The 20,659-nt window shown below is 41.8% G+C and overlaps 2 protein-coding genes across 3 annotated transcripts; one reads left to right on the plus strand and one right to left on the minus strand.

Moving 5' to 3' along the window:
• Nucleotides 1-1,528: 1,528 nt before the first annotated feature.
• On the plus strand, nucleotides 1,529-16,964 carry srpk1a (SRSF protein kinase 1a). Of its 2 annotated transcripts, none has more exons than XM_080764637.1 (16): nucleotides 1,529-1,587; nucleotides 2,159-2,213; nucleotides 4,287-4,414; nucleotides 4,500-4,608; nucleotides 4,750-4,837; nucleotides 5,485-5,572; nucleotides 6,077-6,183; nucleotides 6,631-6,796; nucleotides 7,359-7,384; nucleotides 7,509-7,731; nucleotides 8,597-8,992; nucleotides 9,367-9,467; nucleotides 9,996-10,103; nucleotides 10,323-10,392; nucleotides 12,805-12,897; nucleotides 15,446-16,964. In XM_080764637.1, exons 1-16 carry the CDS (start codon nucleotides 1,575-1,577, stop codon nucleotides 15,628-15,630), a joined length of 1,956 nt encoding a protein of 651 aa, XP_080620763.1. In that variant the 5' UTR covers nucleotides 1,529-1,574; the 3' UTR covers nucleotides 15,631-16,964. The 2 variants fall into 2 exon arrangements, with proteins under 2 accessions (XP_080620763.1, XP_080620762.1); XM_080764636.1 differs by lacking the exon at nucleotides 12,805-12,897 and adding an exon at nucleotides 13,968-14,060.
• A 394-nt stretch (nucleotides 16,965-17,358) lies between these two features.
• lhfpl5b (LHFPL tetraspan subfamily member 5b) lies at nucleotides 17,359-20,444 on the minus strand (the record flags this gene model as incomplete). The annotated part of the gene is made up of 3 exons (XM_080764891.1): nucleotides 17,359-17,409; nucleotides 18,465-18,700; nucleotides 20,033-20,444. The coding sequence occupies 3 exons, from the start codon at nucleotides 20,442-20,444 to the stop codon at nucleotides 17,359-17,361; spliced, it is 699 nt and encodes a 232-aa protein (XP_080621017.1).
• Between the last annotated feature and the right edge of the window lie 215 nt (nucleotides 20,445-20,659).

The raw sequence follows: 20,659 nt of genomic DNA on the forward strand, positions 1-20,659 counted from the left end.
TGTGCTGTAACAGTTATGACTCCAACATTTTGTTATGTAAGGCTTTATATTTGAATCAAATTGTCACCAGAAAGACATTGTATGTATAGTGAGCTATGGCTTGGTTCTGGAGCTTCTAAGAAAAGCTATGACTCAGATATGGGTCCAAATGACTGGTTAATAATTCAGACAACATATGAGTATATCGGGTAACGAGCACAATTTTGTATTTATTATTAAAGACAAAACTTCTGCAGATTTGTACCCATGTTGTTACTATGTGATCACATGTCTTTCAGTCCAACAATGCAGTTGGACTATCCATCCATCCATCTTCAACCGCTTATCCGTAGTCAGGTCGCAGGGGCAACAGCTCCACCAGAATATTCCAGACTTCCCTCTCCAGAGCAACATTAGTGACTTCCTCCTGGGGGATCCCGAGACGTTCCAAGGCTGGTGAGTCGATGTATTTCCTCCAACTGCGCCTTGGTCTGCCCCGGGGTCTCCTCCCAGTGGGACGTGCCTCGAGGACCTCCCTAGGGAGATGCCCGAGAGGCATCCTAACCAGATGCCCGAACCACCTAAGCTGGCTCCTTTCCAGGCGAAGAAGCAGCGAGTCTACTCTGAGTATCTCTCGTGTGACTGAACTTCTCACCCTATCTCTAACAGAGATGCCAGCCACCCGTCGAAGAAAACTAATTTCTGCCGCTTATATTCGCAACCTTATTCTTTAGGTCATGACCCACACTACATGACCATAGGTGAGAGTAGGAATGAAGATTGCTCGGTGAGAGTTAAGCCTTCTGGCTCAACTCTCACAGTGCGGTACGTACAGGGACTGCAATAACGCCCCTGCCGCTCTGATTCTGCAGCTGATCTCCTTCTCCGTCCTCCCCTCACTCGTGAACAAGACCCCGAGATAATTGAACTTCTTCACCTGGGGTAATAATGCCTGCAGGGATAATGGTATTTGATTACCGGTAAATAAGTAGTCCATCTGCATTATTATGCTTGCATACATGTACATTTAACTGATCAAAACACAGATTGTGTCAGATTTAGGTACATAGTGCCGGATTTATAGGAGTCGAGGCCCCTGGGTCCCTGGGCTAGAGCAATTTATGTCCCCCCGTCCCCCCCTCCCCATGCTGCAGCCCACCCTAGCCCAGTGGTAAGTAAAACCGACCCTTTAAGCACTGGCTTCAGTAGAAAATATCACATAACGTTGATATCAGTGGTGTTGGATATGAATTTTTGTTTGTTTTTTGTTATAAAAACCAAAAAGCATTATATATAAAAACAAGCAAGGTATTATATATAATGATATCCATAAAGCAAAACAAAACAAACACAGCATACATAGATATGAAAAATGTTGACAGCTCTTTACAAAATAAAGAATGATGAGAAGAATGATTTGAAGATTTTGAACATGTCTGACAGACCAACTAAAAGGTCAGGCAGGTATTGAAAAGCAAGGTAGGGGGCGGGCGCTCCCCCTTGACGAAAGGGAATGAATGCGCATGCGCGTTGGAAACGTTCGACCAACATCGCTAGTCTTCAAGCTAACGGCTAGCTCCGAACCCTCTGCCACCATGGAGAGAAAAGGTAATCTTTACACACACATCTAAACGCCTATGTATCGTTCCTTTCCCCGGCGCGTCAGACAACACAATCAATGCTACGCTTATTGTTTTGAATATAAAAGAGTCGTGGACACGGGCTCGCTTTCTGGCGGTGGCGGAATCGAACCGACAACGTCTGTCTGTCTGTCACGCACTGTTGAGGCTGAAGCTACATTGGTGTCAATAGAAAGAAACCGGATTAGCCAGCCTCTCACTTAGCTTAATGTGCAGCTGTACATTCATCATGTGTACACAGAAACTAAGTGACTGACAACGGTGTAGTTGCTTCGTAGGTTAACTGTCTAGACAGCTGCAATTCTGCCACGTACGAAATGTTAAACCTTTTCTGAGAAAGGTTACCCTGGGGTAGCTAGCTCAGTGGGCAAGCTAGCACACATCTAGCCTCTTCAGACCGTCGCAAACAACAAACCGTTCAGATGAGTAGATTATCGTGTATCTAGATATTGTGTAGCGTAATAAGTGCTTTAAATCAATTTGCATTGTGCATGGTCAACGAGCTAATCAATGAACTAAACTCTGTTTTTCTTTTGCAGTGTTGGCACTCCAGGCGAGGAAGAAAAGGGCGAAAGCAAAGAAATCCAGCAAAAAGTGAGTTGTCGTTGCCCCCAGCTGTGGGTCCTACTTAGTTTTTAGACTGAATGGCTGGCTGCACGTCACTGCAGGTGTCCAAAAAAGGACTGGACACATTGGCAGTCTGACATACACGTGCTGTGTGTCTGCCCAGTACACAAGTTGTGAGGTCAACGGCCGTGTCTGTAGTAACACATTTTAGTCTTGTCATTGATTTGTCAACGCAAAAGAATAGTTTGAGGGATGAGTTCTCTTCAAATTATACATATCAAATGAAAAAGTATAATGCCTCGTAGTCTATTGATATTTTTTGAAGATGCACATATTCAACTCAAAGTATAATGTCTTGATGCAAACCGCTGCATGATGAAAATGGTTCACTAATGATTGCACTGTGGCCATTGTTCTCAGAGCTAAGAAAATATGTATGCTACTGCTACCCCTACTGATATCTAACTAAATCATCAGCGGTCAATGTTATGGTTTACCTTACATTCTACTGTTCATGCTATTGCAGGCATCCTGCAGAGCATTACATAATATACCCAGTGCTATATTTAAAACAATGAAGCCTACATCAGCCCACTGAAGCATGGCATTGCAATGAAAACAATATTACCATTGCAGATACGTGAACCCTGATGTTTTTCTTAACAATAGATTTGCATGTCATAGCCCCTTTCCTACATGTATACTGAAAGCTTTAAATTCACTGGCAATGTGCCATGGTCTTGATTTCTGAAAAACACTTCACTTGCAGCTGAAGTGAGAATGAAGTGTCAGTTTTCCGTTACTGTATGGTGTTTTGTTCTATGAACAAAACTACTTAATAGTTTTGAATTTGAACACATTTTCGTTTTTAGAAGATCCAATTAAAAAGGAAAAACATTTTTGATTTACATTTTTAGAGTAAACTTCAGTCAAATTGGGTCAAAAGTTGACAATGTTTACAACAATCACATCCCTAGTACAATGTGCTATGCTTGTAAAAAAACATCCTGGTGAATCTCACTCCAACATTGTTCTTGGCAACACAACGTGGTTGCCTGTAGCAGACTAGCAGTATAGGCTTGTCTCTACATGGACGATATGGCAGTCTTCACAATAATGCAGTATAACAAAGATTCACTGACATGACATTTACATGCAGTACATTGCACCATATTTTGACTTGCATATGATTTTACAATGAAAAGATGCCAGTGCAATAAGCACTCTGAAGATATGCACCACTTGTCATACAGTGGTATGTGCACTGACGGCTATAAGGCTCCCAGTCATCTTTAAGACTTAGGAGAAAAAGGTCAATAGTGAACGAGATATCACTGGAAATGCCATGTCTGTTGAATCGTCTTAGGAAAAAGGGCCTTATAGAAATGGCAGGACCGTAAGGGCACGTGAGCAGTATTATCGACACACATATATATATATATATATATATATATATATATATATATATATATGGATAAAAGTAGATGCCTCATTGGCTGCTGCTGTACATTGCAGCAGTGTGCCATAACAGTTGCCATATTTTTAGGGAAAGTCGTGACTCCTAATGCATGCCATTGCCATGTATATCTATTGAAGCAGTATGTCTATCCACAATTAAAATTAAATTGATCCATAGAGGCACCACACCTCTTTTGTTTTAGTGTTAAAACAGTGATCTTTGTCTGAGATCCTGTGCAGTATGGGTCAGTACGCAATTATGTATGTTGGCCAAAATGGCTACAATATGTTAGGCCACAATCAGAAATCACTATTTGTCAGTTCTGGAGTAGCAGTAGAAAATTGCCTCCACCCTCATTGATGCAGTTAACTATTGTGGTGTGCTCATTTAACCCCATGAACCATAGCGTCCCTATTCTGGGGCGATTTGGCATAGCAAGCTCACAACATATTGCAACACGTGTGGGTATTCTGGCTAAATGTCGACATTACAAATGCATAGATCATGCATAGATGCATAGATCAACTTTTAACAACTAATACAGAGTCAGAGCTACTTACAAATAGTCAGGAGAAGGTGTTCTTTGGCCTTGAGTCCTGGTGAGTGCTCTAAATATTGGCATGGATGCGTTTGCCCTGCAGACAGGCAGGCCATCCGAGAGCTCAGCCGCAACCACAGCCCCAGCCTGAGGACTGGCCCCAGGAACCCGAGGAAGAGATCCTTGGCTCTGACGATGAGGAGCAAGAGGATCCTAACGACTACTGCAAGGGTGAGTGCCCTGTCTATCTATCTTCTCTACCCTGGCTGTGCCTGTTGCACATTACATTCAATGATTGTCCTCTCTGTGTGTCTAGGTGGTTATCATCATGTGAAAATAGGAGACCTTTTCAATGGAAAATATCATGTGATACGGAAACTAGGCTGGGGGCACTTCTCCACAGTTTGGCTGGCCTGGGACATTCAGTAAGCGCAGTCAACTACCCTGTCAAATTATTTTACTCCTGAAGTTTGAAGGATACAAACAAATTGCTGCCAACTGACACAGTTATTGTCTGTTATGTTCAGTACTTCCTGTGTGAAATTGAACATGCTATGCGTTTGCAGGGTGAAGCGGTTTGTTGCTATGAAGGTGGTAAAGAGTGCAGAGCACTACACAGAGACGGCGGTGGATGAGATTAAACTCCTTAGATCTGTGAGTAGCTCATGTACTGATTACTGAGATCTTTTAGTGTTTTAACTAAGCATTATGTAATGTTATACTTTAGCTATTGAAAAATAGCAGATCTACAAGCTCATAGCGTGCCACCGACTGGCGTGCTACGAGCTTGTAGGTCTGCTATTTTTTTTAATATCGTGAAAATGAGGCCTTTTAATATATATTCTTTCAGAAGACTTATTATTTTACTTCGACGTCAGATCTAAATGGGTTACCGGTAATCATCCCAGTGATGGTAGGAATTGAGTATTTTGTCTTGATTGATGATGCCACAGAAGCGCATTGACACTTTGATTGAATTTCATATTACCTAAGACCTAGTGATGTCATGCAACAAGAGTTTGACCTCTCATTTAGTGCCATATATACACATGCACTACTAGAAGACAGTGCAGTTGGTACATTCCCTCCACATACAGTAATCCAGCTATGTGTTCAAGCAGCATTATTGTACACTGTTATTGTACCTATGAGCCTGGTTACTGTCCCACGTGGAAGTGAAACCTGTACACTCTGCTCTGGAACATTAGAACATGAGCATACCAGTATTGCAGTCTGATTTATACTGTTTTGTTAAACTGCATTTGTTTTGTGTCTGTGTTGCTGCTCCTGTTTTTGCTTAGGTAAGAAACTCGGACCCTGATGATCCCAAGAGAGAGATGGTGGTCCAGCTGCTAGATGACTTTAAGATCTCTGGTGTCAATGGGACCCGTATCCTTTTATAGCCCCAATTACCTCCTGGTTTGTCTTCGGTGACCCCATTGTTGTTTTTGCCCAAATGGAAGATGGGACTCCATACTTTATTTTTTTGTTACTCTCCTTGGTGTCAAATTCAGCTGCAAGCCAGCCCACAAGTAACGGTGTAAAACAACAGGCAGCCCACCGATTAACCCGAGAGTGTGCGTACAGTATGTACTGTTGGCTCGGAATACCTGCTGGAGAAATAGGACCACTGTTGATCCAGCTGTCCCTAGGCGAAAGATGTAGGGTGATTCTTCCCAAGATCATTCTGTGTTCTCTCACCTCCCTCCCTCCTAACATACTTTCTCTGTGTAATGTCACTTATTCTTGTGAAGGTGAAATAACTTTGGGGCCTAGTGCAACAGAAATATGTGTGGCCTAATTCGCAACAAAACGCAGAGAAGGACAAGCTGCTAATGCATTCACAGTCTGACTTCACCTGCATTTAACACCGCCTTGACTGCCATATGTCAGATGTGTGCATGGTGTTTGAAGTGCTGGGACATCACCTGCTGAAGTGGATCATCAAGTCCAACTACCAAGGCCTGCCTCTGCCTTGTGTTAAGAGTATTATACGACAGGTAACCTGGAACCCACTTAAGTTCTCTCGGTTGTTAGGTTCTCCAAACTGAACACCTTGCTGACTCATCAACTGCCCATTTATCATGATAATTAAATTACCTTTATTATAATAATTGCTTTTCTTGTATATTTGGGCTTTTTTAATCTCACCTGCAAGAATAAGTAGTATCTCTTCCTCGTATTTCTTTTCCTTTTTCTGGATTTTACTTTTATTGTTTTATTACTTTGCTTATACTGTTTATTACTGCTTTATGACTTTGCTTCTACTTTTTGTTCTTTTCTCCTGATAAAAATGGGGAGGCTGCAGCTCATAGCCACAATGCAAAATTGATTTATTTAAAATACAGAAACCCAACGTTTCGACACGATAGTTTTCCTCTGATATTTGCTGCTGTCATGATTATGAATGGCTAAAATGCAACGTGTGTGTGTTTCGTTTTCTCCAGGTTCTCCAAGGCTTAGATTACCTACACACCAAGTGTCAGATCATTCACACAGACATTAAGCCAGAGAACATCCTAATGAGTGTTGATGACCCCTACATCAGGAAAGTAGCTGCAGAGGCTACAGAATGGCAGAAGGCTGGGGCACCCCCTCCCTCTGGATCAGCAAGTATGGGATGTTAATAATGAACTAGTTTAACTATTATTTATTGCAGAATAGAGGTTATGCGCATGCATAAAGTGAATGGCAGATCGGATGGCAAATCGAGTGACAAAGTCAATTTAATGTTGTTTAAAGTAATTTAATGCAATAAAATAGGACTTTTCTGTTTGGATGCATGGGACTGTCAAGGCCAGAAAATAGTTTTTGGTCACTCAGTAGGCATTCCTGCATAAATTCTGGGTATGATGATGATATCACATGCTCTATAGAATATTTTTTGCAATAGAATTATGATCTGAATATATATATTCTAGCTTCCAATCAAAAAATGGCATCTTTTGACTGCTGTAACACTAAGCACAGCATATCTAGTCCATTCTAAATTGTAGATTTTAGTCTTTAATTAATATTTTGTTAAAGGTTAAGGCGGTCGACTATTGGTTAGAAAAACGATCTACAATCTAAATTACCATCCCTAATGGGATCTTCATACTATTAAATTGTGTGCATATTTTATACGCACAATGTGATCAAACTTTATAGTACTAACTTGATGTTGTCATTTCAGTAAGTACAGCACCTGTGCCAAAACAAGTAAGTCCACTCCCTGTTTTATGTCATTAACAATACATCAGCATTGCATGTTTATTGTTTACTGTACATTCCTAGTGACTCGGTTTCTAAGTGTTTCTGTCCTTGCTGTCCCGTTTGGATGCAGACACACAAGATGTCCAAGAACAAGAAGAAAAAACTAAAGAAGAAGCAGAAACGTCAAGCAGAGCTGCTGGATAAATGCATCATGGACCTGGAGGAGATGGAGAAGGCCCCGGAGATGCGAGAGGAAGAAGAAGATGAAGAGGACCCACAGTCTCCCAAAGCACGGGCTTGTGCTCCCCTCAGACCGGTGTCCCTACAAGACATTGGACACGACGAATTGGCAGGCAAGTTAACAAAGTTGTATTTGTCAGCTGCGAGAAGGAATACAGATATATTGATGTGGTTTGCGCTCTTACTCGATGACGACAGGGGCACAAACACTGGGTCGGGACCCATTTGTGGGTCACGGACACATTTTGTTGTTTAATTTGTTTCCAACATTTTGTTTCAAAACATTTAAAAAAATCATTACCAAAAAAGCTAATATGATTTCCACTGGGGATGCTGTGGGCACTGGGGGAGTGTTCTCTCCTCTGTGTCATCAGTGCCCATACCCTAGGTGGGGTTGGCAAAAGGGCCTTTCTTTTTGGAGTTTGCATGTTCTCCCCGTGTACCCAAGGGTCTATACGTACCCTCACAAAAACATGCAGTAGTCCTGGTCTCTAAACTGCCTTCCCCTGGTCAGCCGGGGCGCCTGATGGAGGGGAAAGGAACTGGTTGGAATAACGTGTTCCTTCCACGCGTCCAACCGGGGAAACTCCCCCCTGTCAGGTGAAAAGAAACGGCTTGAAGGCTCATGCATTGAAGAAAGCATGAGGTCAGTCCGCTGCTCTCCCCAGGTTGGCGGAGGGAGTGTAGAACCCCGGATTACATTAGATAATTGACACTGGTTGAAAAATGTCTTACAAAATCGTGGGATAAAAATTTGATTGAGAAGAAAAAAGATAATATTTTCTTGAATTCAAAACAAATCAACAATCTTTTCTTGAGCTAAAACGTTTATCTAATGGCGTTAATAGATAGATGGATAGATACTGCACATACTGTACATATCTTTTGTCGTTTGTAAAGTGCTATGTGTGCATAAATTGGTAACTGACTTGATCTGAATGAAGTAATCCTCAGTGCCACCCTGTGCTACACCCACAGAGTGCAGTGTGAATACAAATACCACGCGGCTGGGACCAGAGGGGCTGTCGGAGGTGAACTGCAATGGCCTCTCCCATGTGGACGAGGGGGAGGAGAGGCAGGCCCAGTGGAGGGAGGAAGACCAACACAATGGCAACGCAGAACCCACGGAAGAATGCTCCATGCAGGAGGGTCAATGTGACGAGTCCCCTCATCCCGTTTGCAACGGTGTGGACTCTCCCGAGCTTGAGGACACTGAGACTGAAGGCGGGGAAGGTGTAGTCAGTGTGGTGACTGACAGTGGGTTTCCAGGTGGGCTGAAAGAGGGAGAGCCTGAGCAGAGTCCGTCTCTGGAGGAGAAGGAGGCAGAGGAGAGGCCCAACAGTCGATATGATACCCAGGAAGGCCTCGGCAATGGTACGTGACCTTCTACTGTTAGACCTGTACTGTACCTGTACTGTACGTGACCTTCTACTGTTAGACCTGCTAACGATTGAATTTATATGCTAGTTATTGAGACTTAAAGGTCTTCCAGGGTTTTTAACCCATTCAGGCCTGGCGTGAAAAATAAAGTTTTCTAAATCATGCTATGAGCTTGTAGATCTGCTATTTTTCAATAGCTAAATTATAACATGTTTAAAACACCAAAAGGGGTTCCCGCCCAAAATGGGTTAATGACCAAGTGAACTATGAAATATTGACTTTCTAATGGAGTCCTCCTTTTTGCATACGTTTCAGTCTGTAGTCATTCCTCTCCCTCTCTTTCTCTCTCACCTTGCATGGTTGCACAGCCAAGCTCGGAGCAGGAGCCTTGCTCATCAACCCCCTTGAGCCGCTCAATGCAGACAAGATCAAGGTCAAGATTGCAGACCTTGGGAACGCCTGCTGGGTGGTGAGTTGGCTGCTAATGACCTGAGGGATAATGGCCTGATTAGAGGCCCTTCCGCCAGCGACACGTTCACTGTCTTCTACCTGCCTCAATAGATGGATAGAGATGAACTTCTAACCCTGCATCTGATTAGGTGTATTAATGATCTGGCTCTTGAGTTGCACAGTTACCAACTATGGTATTGTGTATTGGAGTTGAAGTTTGTGTAGTCCCCATCAGCAGTACAAGCCATTTCAGCCTAATATCTTCCCACGTTTTTCCACACACATTGATCATATTTTGTTCAGCAGGTATTATTGAGGATTTTCTTTTTTTGTTGCTTTTTCTGCCTTTATTGATAGGTTGAAAGTAATGTGGGGAGAGAGCTGGGGGGGGGGGGGGGGGGGGGGGCAAAGGCCGTCGGGATCGGGAGTCGAAACCACGGCACGCCGTCAGCAGCCTAGATGCCCAGACGGTTGAGTTAACCGTCCAGGACAGGTATTGTTGAGGATAACGGTTTGTGAATGTCTTACTATTTTTCTGTTCTCACAGCACAAGCACTTTACAGAGGACATCCAGACACGACAGTACCGCTCCTTAGAGGTGCTCATCGGCTCTGGATACAGCACACCTGCAGATATATGGAGCACTGCTTGCATGGTGAGCTTGGCATTCTATCTGCTTGTTAGAAATGTTCCCATGGCTAATAATGTATATATTCTGAAATGTGTCGGGATGTGAGTGACAAGAGGAGAGAGGGATACTGGTGACAGTAGACCTGTTGTTTATGTGACTGACTGCAGTAGATAATGTTCCAGTAGATGCCGCAGTGTCTGTATCCGGTAATTATGTCCCTGTTTATCCCTGCTGTCTTCTCAGGCTTTTGAGCTGGCCACGGGGGACTACTTATTTGAACCGCATTCAGGAGAAGATTATTCCAGAGATGAAGGTACCGTTTCTGCTTTTCCTGTCCTGTCTCTCTCCATTTAGAATTGTCACAATTTGAACAGCGTTAGCTCTTTTCTATTAATTGTGTTGGAAAGATTACAGTGAAGAGATATATTTACAGTCACTTTTAACGATAATGCCTACTGTTGAAGGCTCCATGGAAATCTTAATCGGTTTTCCATTTCTAATTGACTCATTGCTGTTTTTGGTATGATTTCAAAATCTTAAAAAAAAAAAGTTTTGCAATAGGCATGGTAGTTAATGTACTTGACAGCACATCACTGCACTGTGTTTGACAGTACAGTAATATTGCTTCCTCAATTTTATTCCTTTTCACAATAACAAACATTTGAGGTACTCCATTACATTGATTTCAGATTTTTTTAATTAGTTACTTTATTCAAAACAAAAGCCTAATCATGTAATGGTGAAGTACCACCTCTATTCCTGTGTCTATTTCCCCTCTAACACACGGTGCCACATTTCTGTCACTGCTGAAGATGCCCTACTGACGACCCCATCTCCCTCCTTCACTTTCTCTTCACCTCTTCTCATCCCCTTCACACTCCTGCTCCTCCCCTAAGCTACTAGGCCTGTGCCTATCACAATTACTACATAATCGCATGATTGCAATTATTTTGAGATCACTAATGTGTGGAGCGGCACGTTGTGAACTTATAGTTTTGCTATTTTCACTATTTTTGAAATAGCACAGAAAGATCTTTTTAAATGGATTTAGTTCATTTATTTTGTTAAATGAATAAATAAATGATTAAGGATATGGTTCTATGTCATATCTGCCCTGTGCAGCTTTTGTTTTGTTTAACAATGTTAAATGCCAAACACAATTAAACCATTAATTGTAATTAATAGGCTATTATTTGTCAACTAAAATGTCTTGATCGTGACTGCCTTCAACTGCCTCTACTCAGTCTACTGCTGAGAAAAGATCTGTGTCTAGACTTGATTAGGACGGGGCACGCACGTCAGCTATCTGCTGAGATGTAGCCTTCAGCTAATTGGCACTCCTTGCACTTTCCACCTATGTAGAAGGAGAAACTTCTTTATGTATTCTACTTGAACTCGTCACCTTCTTTTTCTTCTTTTTGTTTAATATTCTGCTGGTGGTTCTACCGTAGCAGTACAGTACTGCAACTTAATTAGGTTACTGGCCTGTACCTTAACTCGGCAGGAGTTAAGGTATGTAGCTCTGAAATTATCTGTTATATCCCAGTTACTGATTTCAACTGGTGATTTCAAGAAACAAATGTGTTAACGCTAATTGACTCTGAGGGCTGTATTTTGCGTGTCTTAAGTACCAGGTCTTATTCCCTAACTTGAGTAAACTAAAGACCTGGAGGCGTGGTCAATGCCATTTGGCTATTCTGAATGGCCAAAGAGCATTGACCACGCCTCCAGGTCTTTAGTTTACTCAAGTTAGGGAATAAGACCTGGTACTTAAGACACGCAAAATACAGCCCTCTATGCCCAAATACACAAGATATTCCAAAATCTAACATTTAAATATTATAGGTATGTGTTTTATTAGATGCAAAACCTAATCACAGTAGAGCTCAACATTGACGGCCACTTTTTCTTTACGGTGCTGATGCCGTAAATGAATTTAGCATTAATTTATTCCACAGATGTTTCAGAAAATCCTTACATTGATGCAATCCCTTGATTAACTTGAATACCTGAGGTGTGGGTGGGTGGGGATCGTGCTGCCATCTGAGGGGTTTCAAAGGTTGCATCTCCAGAGGGCTCATCTGCAACACCTGGCCTCCCAGCTGCGCCCTGCAACCTTTCTGTGCCACTGGTGTTACTTTTGGGGCCCTGGAAGTGTTTCTAGTTTGATTGCATACAGACACTCGCTTGGCTTCTCCTGGAACATATTGCATAATTTGCAACAACGTAGCTTGTCATAAGTCTACATTGGATTCTTACAACATTATAGTTGATATTGTGACAGACAGACAGACATTCTCTATGTAGAAAATAGATTGGGGATTCTTTTACTTTTGCCAGACTCGCCAGCTTTATATTGTGAACTGTGCATCCCTGACCATATTTATTTGTATGGCTCTCATGGTGGCTTAACCCTGCTCATTACCTTTACTTCAAACTTTTTGCATCTTATTGGCTTATGATATTGTCGTGTAAATTTCAAATGCATAACCCAAGTGAGTGAAAACACTGGTCTTAACATACAATGCATGTCATACTAGGCTGTCAGTCTCCATTTGTTAATATGATGTTCTACATGGCTCTGCTGTGTTCTCTTTTCTTCCACTTCTCCTCCTTGCTCTCTTGCTTTCTCTATTTCTTTCTTCTCCATGCCGTTTCTATACCCACGTCACCCCCTCCCTCCCTGTTCTGTTCTCATTCTACTCCTGATGTGCCTAATCTCCAGATCATCTTGCTCTCGTTATTGAGTTGCTGGGTAAAATCCCGCGCCACTATTCTCTGAGTGGGAAATTCTCACAGGAATACTTCGATAAGAGAGGTACGCCACCCTGTGTGTTTGTGTGGGGCCTGCCCTGGGAACAGTTGGAGAGAAGGCCGGGTAGGGATGGGTGATGACCCCCTGACAGCACTCTTCACACCTGCCAAACTTGTTGTTGGTGTGTGTTCAGGCACAAAAACAAAAGAACCAACCATTTTTTTAAATTCTACTACAGTGAGTCTCAGTGCATCTCCCTAATAATTATTTGCAACAGGAGCCCCTATTAGTTTTAAATGTACATACAGCTTGTAATGCTGACTTTGCTTTCTGTTTATTTATGTCCTACATATAAAAACAAATTTTAACAAACTGTCACAATCTACTAAATGATACATTTAATATATCAATAATTGTAGAAGGTACATTGTAAAATCCTGAGTGTTAATTAAACTCGGTGTACAATATAACCAAATAGACTTGTAATGGCCCTTTTGGTTACATCTGTACAATCAAATGGATAATTGTACTGTATAGTACTGTGGCATCTTTTCACCGGGCGTAGTTGGAACACAACACATGCTGTTGTGTTGCAAACGTATGATTCAACCACCTCTTGCTTTCTGCCTCACAAGATTGGAATTTGGAGGAGCTGGGACCATATTCCAGTCCATTTATTTTGTGAATAATTTTTCCTGTGTTATCTCCCTCCCAGAGGATTATTGTGGTGGAAGCAAGCAGCAACCATTTAGCTCAGGACATCTTAAGCTCCGGGGCTGGGACCTGAAATGTGTTGCAATACTATTGTTGTTGCTCTCTGCAGGATATGAAAACTAGTGTTTTTGATAACGATGGCGCCCACGGCAGAACTTAAATTATGCATCCCCACCTAGTTTACTTTGAGTTGCACAGGGAAGACCACTGCATCCACTGCATTGTCTGGTGGCCTGATTCTTCCACGCTAAAGTTTCCCCATGTGAGTGCTGTCAGCTGGAAACCCTCTCCTCCTTGGCCGTCGTCCTACACACCCAGAGCGGGTCCGTGGTTGATGCGCTGTCTGATGAATCTTGTTTGTTTCGTTTGTCTCTCTTGCCTTTTGTTTGCCGTATGCCGGGCGGGTTCTGACCGCGTAGACCACATAGCGTTGATCATTGAGCTTCTGGGGAGTGTCCCTCGCAAGCTCATTATGACGGGCAAATATTCCAAGGACTTTTTCACCAAGAAAGGTAAAAGGGGTTTTTGAAGTTTCATACGTCATTAGTTGCTGCTGAGATATAATCTATATTAATTATAAATATCTTATCGCTCGAACCCATGCAATGTCGACGGCTTGATAAGTATGTGCACATTTCTGGAATAACATGTAAGCGATAATGCATAATGATTTACATTGATAATAATGAAAGAGGTGGAGGTAAAGAACTCCTGCCAAGTATGTTATTTTCCAAAATCAAAAAGACTTGTGTGAGTGCATTATCATCTTTATACCATGGCCACTTAACATCAGAAACTGCAAACGATCTGTCACCACTTTTAGTGTTTATTACTGTTATTATGGTTACATGCAGTCTAATCAAGAGCCCTAACCATTTAAGGGTGTATTTTTTTAAATGTTTTCAAATGTAATCGTGACCCATAAAAACGTGTCTGTGACTCACAAATGGGTCCCGACCCAGTGTTTGGGAACCAGTGGTCTACTCTAAGCTATTGGTCAGAACTGTAGGGATCTGACATGTCTTTCACCGGCGCTTCTCCAGATGTCGTCGCCCCTCGTCCTCCACAGCAGGGGCAATATAATACAATTTAATTTATAATATAAATTATATATAAATCTATGTTAAGCTCGGGTCTTATGATCCTCGGATGCCCAGGGCTTAGCCTTGGTAAGCCCGTGCATTAAGGCGCCCGTGTCTGTACGCCTGCTTTACAATAAAACGAGTAGTTTCTGTGGCTGTGGTATAAATCTAACAGAGTATGGTTTACATAATATGATTACATGGAAGTAATTAAATGACTTGACAGAATGCCCTTGTCGCTGAATGTTTGTTGATTATCAATGTGTACAACACACAGGGCACAACTGATCTAGCAATCTTGTAGCTATTGTCGTGTAAACATCTTAGCCTGATTATCTTAATCAAAGTAAGGTCATAATCGCCATTAACTGATAAAACAACATTGATTGCTCTTCATTCATTTGGTTTATTTTTTGAAGCACTATAATTTCCTAACCACCCCCCCTTCCCAGAAAAGGTCAGGAGTCAACCTACCTAGTGGTGGCAGTGAATCACAAAGCTGCTTCCAGAATAGAAAATATCCATACTAGTATGTAGTCGAAAAAAACACATTATTGTATAACCTTCCGTTTAATTTGTCTTATCTCGAGACAGATTGTCACGTCTCTGTGTAATTATCCAAATTATAAAATATCCCCAGTAAACCCAGGTTGTGAGAACAAACTTCTGACCATCAAGCAAATAGTTAAATGATCAAACCGTTTCCTTAACTTGGAGTATTGCTTTCATGCAAACGTACCACGTTGCCCTTGTTTTTGGCATGAACCTGCTGTAGTGATGCTGAGCAATGGGACTGACTGCTGTTGTCCGTGCAGGGGATCTCAAACACATCACCAAGCTGAAGCCCTGGGGGCTGCTGGAGGTGCTGGTCGACAAGTACGAGTGGCCACGCGAAGAAGCGGATTGCTTTGCGGATTTCCTGCTTCCCATGCTGGACCTCATCCCTGAGAAGAGAGCCACGGCAGCAGAGTGCCTACGTCACCCCTGGCTCACCTTCTAGTGCTACCTTCTGACCACTGCACTTCCTTTTCTTCCTTCCCTCCCTCCCTTTCTCTCTCTCTCCCTCTCTTTCTTTTTCTCCAGAGACTGCAACAGGTCACTTTCCAGTTTGGGCATATCTGATGAATATTTATTTCTCTTTTTCTTTGTTTTTGTTTCATTGCTTTTTTTTCTTTTCTTACAATGTTCTTATCATTGAGGTAATTACTTCTATGTATGTTCGCTTTGTATTTGTTGGCTACTCTCTCTCTTTCTGTCCCTTTTTTGTGCTGATGTCGTTAAAGAGTCCAGTGGGGTTGTATTTCGTTATACTGGCTCAAACTGCTGTGCTCCCTTCACTCACCTGTTCATGCACCCCCCCCCCTCACCCCCATCTTTTGTAATGCTAGCGACTCGTCCTTGTTTGGTTTCACTCCTGCACTAAACCCCAAACAAATCAAGGATATGTAGCATCTATTGCTGAGTTTTGTCTCCATTAAAAAGTCTTGCAATCCACTTTCTTCCTCTTATAGACTCGATTAGTGCTGTGTTCTCTTTGTTTAGAAATTGTTTTAGGTTACGTTACATCTCCCCAGGCATAATTTTTGTATTAGGGTAGTATTAGGAAGTTGAGCAGATTTGGACTGGGTGTAGCAGAATGCACATTTTCACAGCCAGAATCACATGATGTAGTGTTGTACTATCGCGACATCCAGAGCTCTCTGACGTGTTCAGTCATTGTAGACATAGTGGAAGTCACCTGATATTTAGTACTATCAATCGGTTGTAAGAAATTGTCATGGGAGGCTGGTATTCTCATACACTCGCTGCGTTTCAGGAATATGTTTGGGAAGGTTTCAACAAGTTGTCATGTTAAGCCCACTTTAAAGGGAAAAAAGTGAAAATAAAACTGTCTGTATATACCTGTACCAAAGAGTTTGCCTTGTTATGTATATTACCGCTGTGTACAGTTTTTAACAAATCTTACAAATGTCTTAGCTAAGGTTATTTAGCTGGGTAGTGATGTTTTAATAAAGCATTTGGAGGAAGTGTGCAAGCTCATTTGTATGTTTGGCCAACTGTTCAATACTTTAACCATATTCTTTCCATAGCAATAGTGACCTCTGATGTTAAATAATGGTGTCCTAAATTTATCATGTCCAATTATGTGTATAGGCCAGGGTGTTCATGTATGCTATTTGCATTAATGTCAAAGGTTAAGAACATTTAGACTAGAGATGTGTTAATTTACAGGACTGTATCACACCATACAATAAAACCAATCTATGTTCATACAGTACTATGGAATGTACCACACACACTATACAATAAAACAGACGATCATACTATATGGAATGTACGTATTAGTCCATCTTATTTATTTTTGTCCTCCAGTTGTCACAGAGCAATGCATAGTTCAGTGCTGTGCAATAGGACGTACATGTCAAATGTATCGTATAAAACTTGTGTTTATTCAATGCCAATAATGCATACAATTGCATATTCAGAGAATCATGTAAAAATACTGCTTGCATTTCAGCTCTGTGGAAAACACCATAAACATAAAGGATGCTTGTGTTGATATTAATGGCCAGATTTCTGAGCTTGAATCCCATATTACTTCGGTTCTTCTGTAATGGGAGAAAAACTGCATTAATTGATGGTTAAATTCAAAGGGCATTAGTTCTTTGCTCACATTAGCTCTCAATGTATTAAAAGTGCTCACTTTTAAGCCCCCAAATTCTTAGTCTCAGACCACCCAGACCTCCTTAATGCCACATTTGACAGCCCCCGTAAGCTCCTACAAATGTAATTATCATGCTCAAGGCATCAAGTGAGTCTTCTAAACAAATACAAGAATGCTTTCCCCATAACCTTAGTAAAACTATGCATAAACCTTGCTTTGGTCCATAGCGTTAAGGACCTTCACACTATGCACCAGAGCTGGCCTAAACCTAACTTTATCCCAAAACGTAACCTTAGCAAAGCTTTGCCAAAACCTAACTTTATTCCAAAACGTAACGTCAGTAAAGCTATGCAATAACCTTATTTCCTAAACTTAACCTCCGTAAAACTATGGCTAGTCCTAAACTTATTTCTAACCTTAATCTCAGTAAAACGAATACAACACCTGTTTTAAACTACAATGAGTAAGTGAGCAAGCATTCTTCAGTGCCTTGCCATGCCAACAAGTAGAACCGTTGACCACTGGGAATCCTATCACGCTTATAAAGACAATTTACCCAACCCTTGGACAGCCACCCCCAATTTCTTTGTTTGGGTAACAAATTGGCTTATTTTTAATTCATCATTTTAACATTAATAGAAAGATCTGATGGTTTGAATAGATCGTTTTGATGAGACTGACGACCCTAGTGTCTTCTCCGGAATTGCCACCAGATGGCGAGAATGCACCATTATGCTGATTTTGACAAAAATAGAGGAATCTAGGGGAGTCACTTCCGGTTCAAATGATCATCAACATCCGGCAGTAGTTTGACCCGATGCCTAGCCTAGCATGCCATATTTTTTATAACTAAGTCATATTAACCTCAAATCAACCCCAAAACATCGCAAAATATCACATTTTTCACAGCGACGCACATAGAGACGGCGCGCGTGTGCGATGGCGCACGATCACGCGGATTTCGTTTTCGTTTCCGTTTTTTGGTAGATTACATCCAACATTAGCGATATTAGCGAAAAAATGCTAATTTTTTTCTCCGTTGAAGCCCCAATAACTGACAGTCAATACATTCCGTTTATTCCGTATGTGGCATGTTTATATTTTTCGATTAATTCCGTTTATTCCGGGTTTAGTAGTCCAAGGGTTTTAAGTTACATGCTCTTACCTACTGCTCCCGCTACTTCGAAGTCATCTGGTAGCAGCTTGTCCTGCCGGTTGCCCAGGGTGAAGGCAAGAAAAGACAGGAGGAGTGAATCCAAGATGCTGATGATGCCCAGGATGTAGGCCCAGCGCACCGTACAGTTCCCCAGAGTGTACTTGTCGGTTTGCGTGCCACACATTCTCCTCACCGGTTCGGCATCCCAGCCGTCTGGGTAGATCATGCAGCCAACCACCATCAACACGGCTGTATAGGGGAAGTTAAACACTGATTTATATACAGTAGTTGCATGCACCATACATCTAACTACAGGCTTGTTTTATTACACAAGTAGCCCAGGCTACTGGACAGGGCCCAAATTAGCCAATTGGTCACACCTGATCACCCCTAGATCTCCATATATGGAGCTGACCTGTTCTGACATGGTGATGTTCTGACATCTGCATAGACTCCATATTTGGGCATGCCTGACAAAGAACTTCATATAAAAGGGACACAGACATAATAACTGGGTGGGGAATTCATTTACAACTTGCATCATTCCAAATAGGCCACACCACTATAGTAATGTATAAGGTAGACGACATGATTTGAACACTATAGGGTACATCATTATCAGACCCAAATTACCTTTCAACTTCTTGTTTATGTCCCAAATGACTAATAGCTATCCTCAGGCTTTGTCCTAGCAATTGCAGAAATATTAGGCCTTATAATGTCATAAGAAAAAATATATATTTGACCTCCCATTTATAAAATAAATATAACATTTTTTTTAAATTGTGCCTGCAGTGTTCTCAGGTGCTCACCCGTCTGTCTGTCTGTCTGTCTGTCTGTCTGTCTATCAAGCACCACATCACCTAGTGAATCATGTTACATCATGTAACCAATCTGTCATTGGAGGTGTTCAGAATTGAAACAGGATCTCTTGGCTTCTACAGTGTTGTTGACACCAAGAACCACACACCCTCTGGACACTCCTGAAACTAAAGAGGTGTGTGGGTCACTGTAGTGCCCATTCAAATGGTGTGTGTGTGTGTGTGTGTGTGTGTGTGTGTGTGTGTGTGTGTGTGTGTGTGTGTGTGTGTGTGTGTGTGTGTGTGTGTGTGCACCCCCTCTGAAAATTCACATCTTTTAAGATTTAAATATATTAATTGTTTTGCAATTTGTACAAAGCAACCCATACAAGGGTCTGGGTCCCATTTGGTTCCATTTCTACTTGTTAACCTCAGTGGTGGATACTCACACATATTTTGTACTGCAATAAATATGTATTTTACTCAATAACCTATAGAAATAGTCTGTTACAAGTACAACTATACCTATTCGAAATTTACTTGAGTGGGCCTATATATATATATATATATATATATATATATATATATATATATAAACCTCAGCATTGTACTGTATGTATGCTACTTGAATAAATGTAATTTGAAAGAGAAAGAAAGAGAAAAGGAAGACAAAATAAATCTTGATCTTAGCTTATTTGTTTCCACGTATATGCTACATCTATATACTATCATTCTATACTCATTCGGAATTAGCTACATATATGTTCTCTCTTACTCTTACCCGCAGCTAGTTGCATCCAAGAACATATCTTGTAGACCTGCCCTGCGCTGCAGAAGAAAAACAAACTGAAGCAGCACATGGAGCCCACGATCAGCAGCATGGAGCAGCCCACCATGAACATGGCCGTCCGGAAAGCTCCCGAAGGAATGCTGTTGAAGTCCAGAACACTGCCCTTACAGGTTAGTTCCGACGTCAGGGCATTGCCGATGCAGTAGTGAAAGAGGCCGAAGTAGCCTGCCTGCGGGGTGTTCACGCTGTCCCCTATCCAGAACGGCTGAATGAACACCACCACGCTGATGATGGCAAAGACGATTGTGAAAACGGCCCACATCACACCAATGGCGCGAGAATTCCTCACATAATTGGTGTGATAGATTTTAGCAGCTTCTAAGGCTGTTATCAAGTTAACCATCTTTGGTGATTCTTGAGTAGCCCCGCCAACAAAGCTTTTCTTACAATAATGTTAAAATGTGAACCTGCTGAATGATCGTCGACACACCATGCACGTTTTAAAATTCCTTATTTAAGCCCTGACCCCGACGCGACGCGACCCCTGGCAGCTTTATGCTTCAGTTAGTGAAGTTTCAGCACGCTGGACAGCAACCTCTCCCCTTCAGATGACGTAGA

The sequence above is a fragment of the Protomyctophum bolini genome (genome assembly GCF_963924005.1).
Source record: "Protomyctophum bolini genome assembly, chromosome: 5".
Classification (NCBI taxonomy): domain Eukaryota; kingdom Metazoa; phylum Chordata; class Actinopteri; order Myctophiformes; family Myctophidae; genus Protomyctophum; species Protomyctophum bolini.

Coding starts and splice junctions, on each gene's coding strand:
- srpk1a (XM_080764637.1), top strand. Junction 4,609..4,749: donor TGGCTGGCCTGGGACATTCA/GTAAGCGCAGTC, acceptor ATGCGTTTGCAG/GGTGAAGCGGTTTGTTGCTA. Junction 6,184..6,630: donor TTAAGAGTATTATACGACAG/GTAACCTGGAAC, acceptor CGTTTTCTCCAG/GTTCTCCAAGGCTTAGATTA.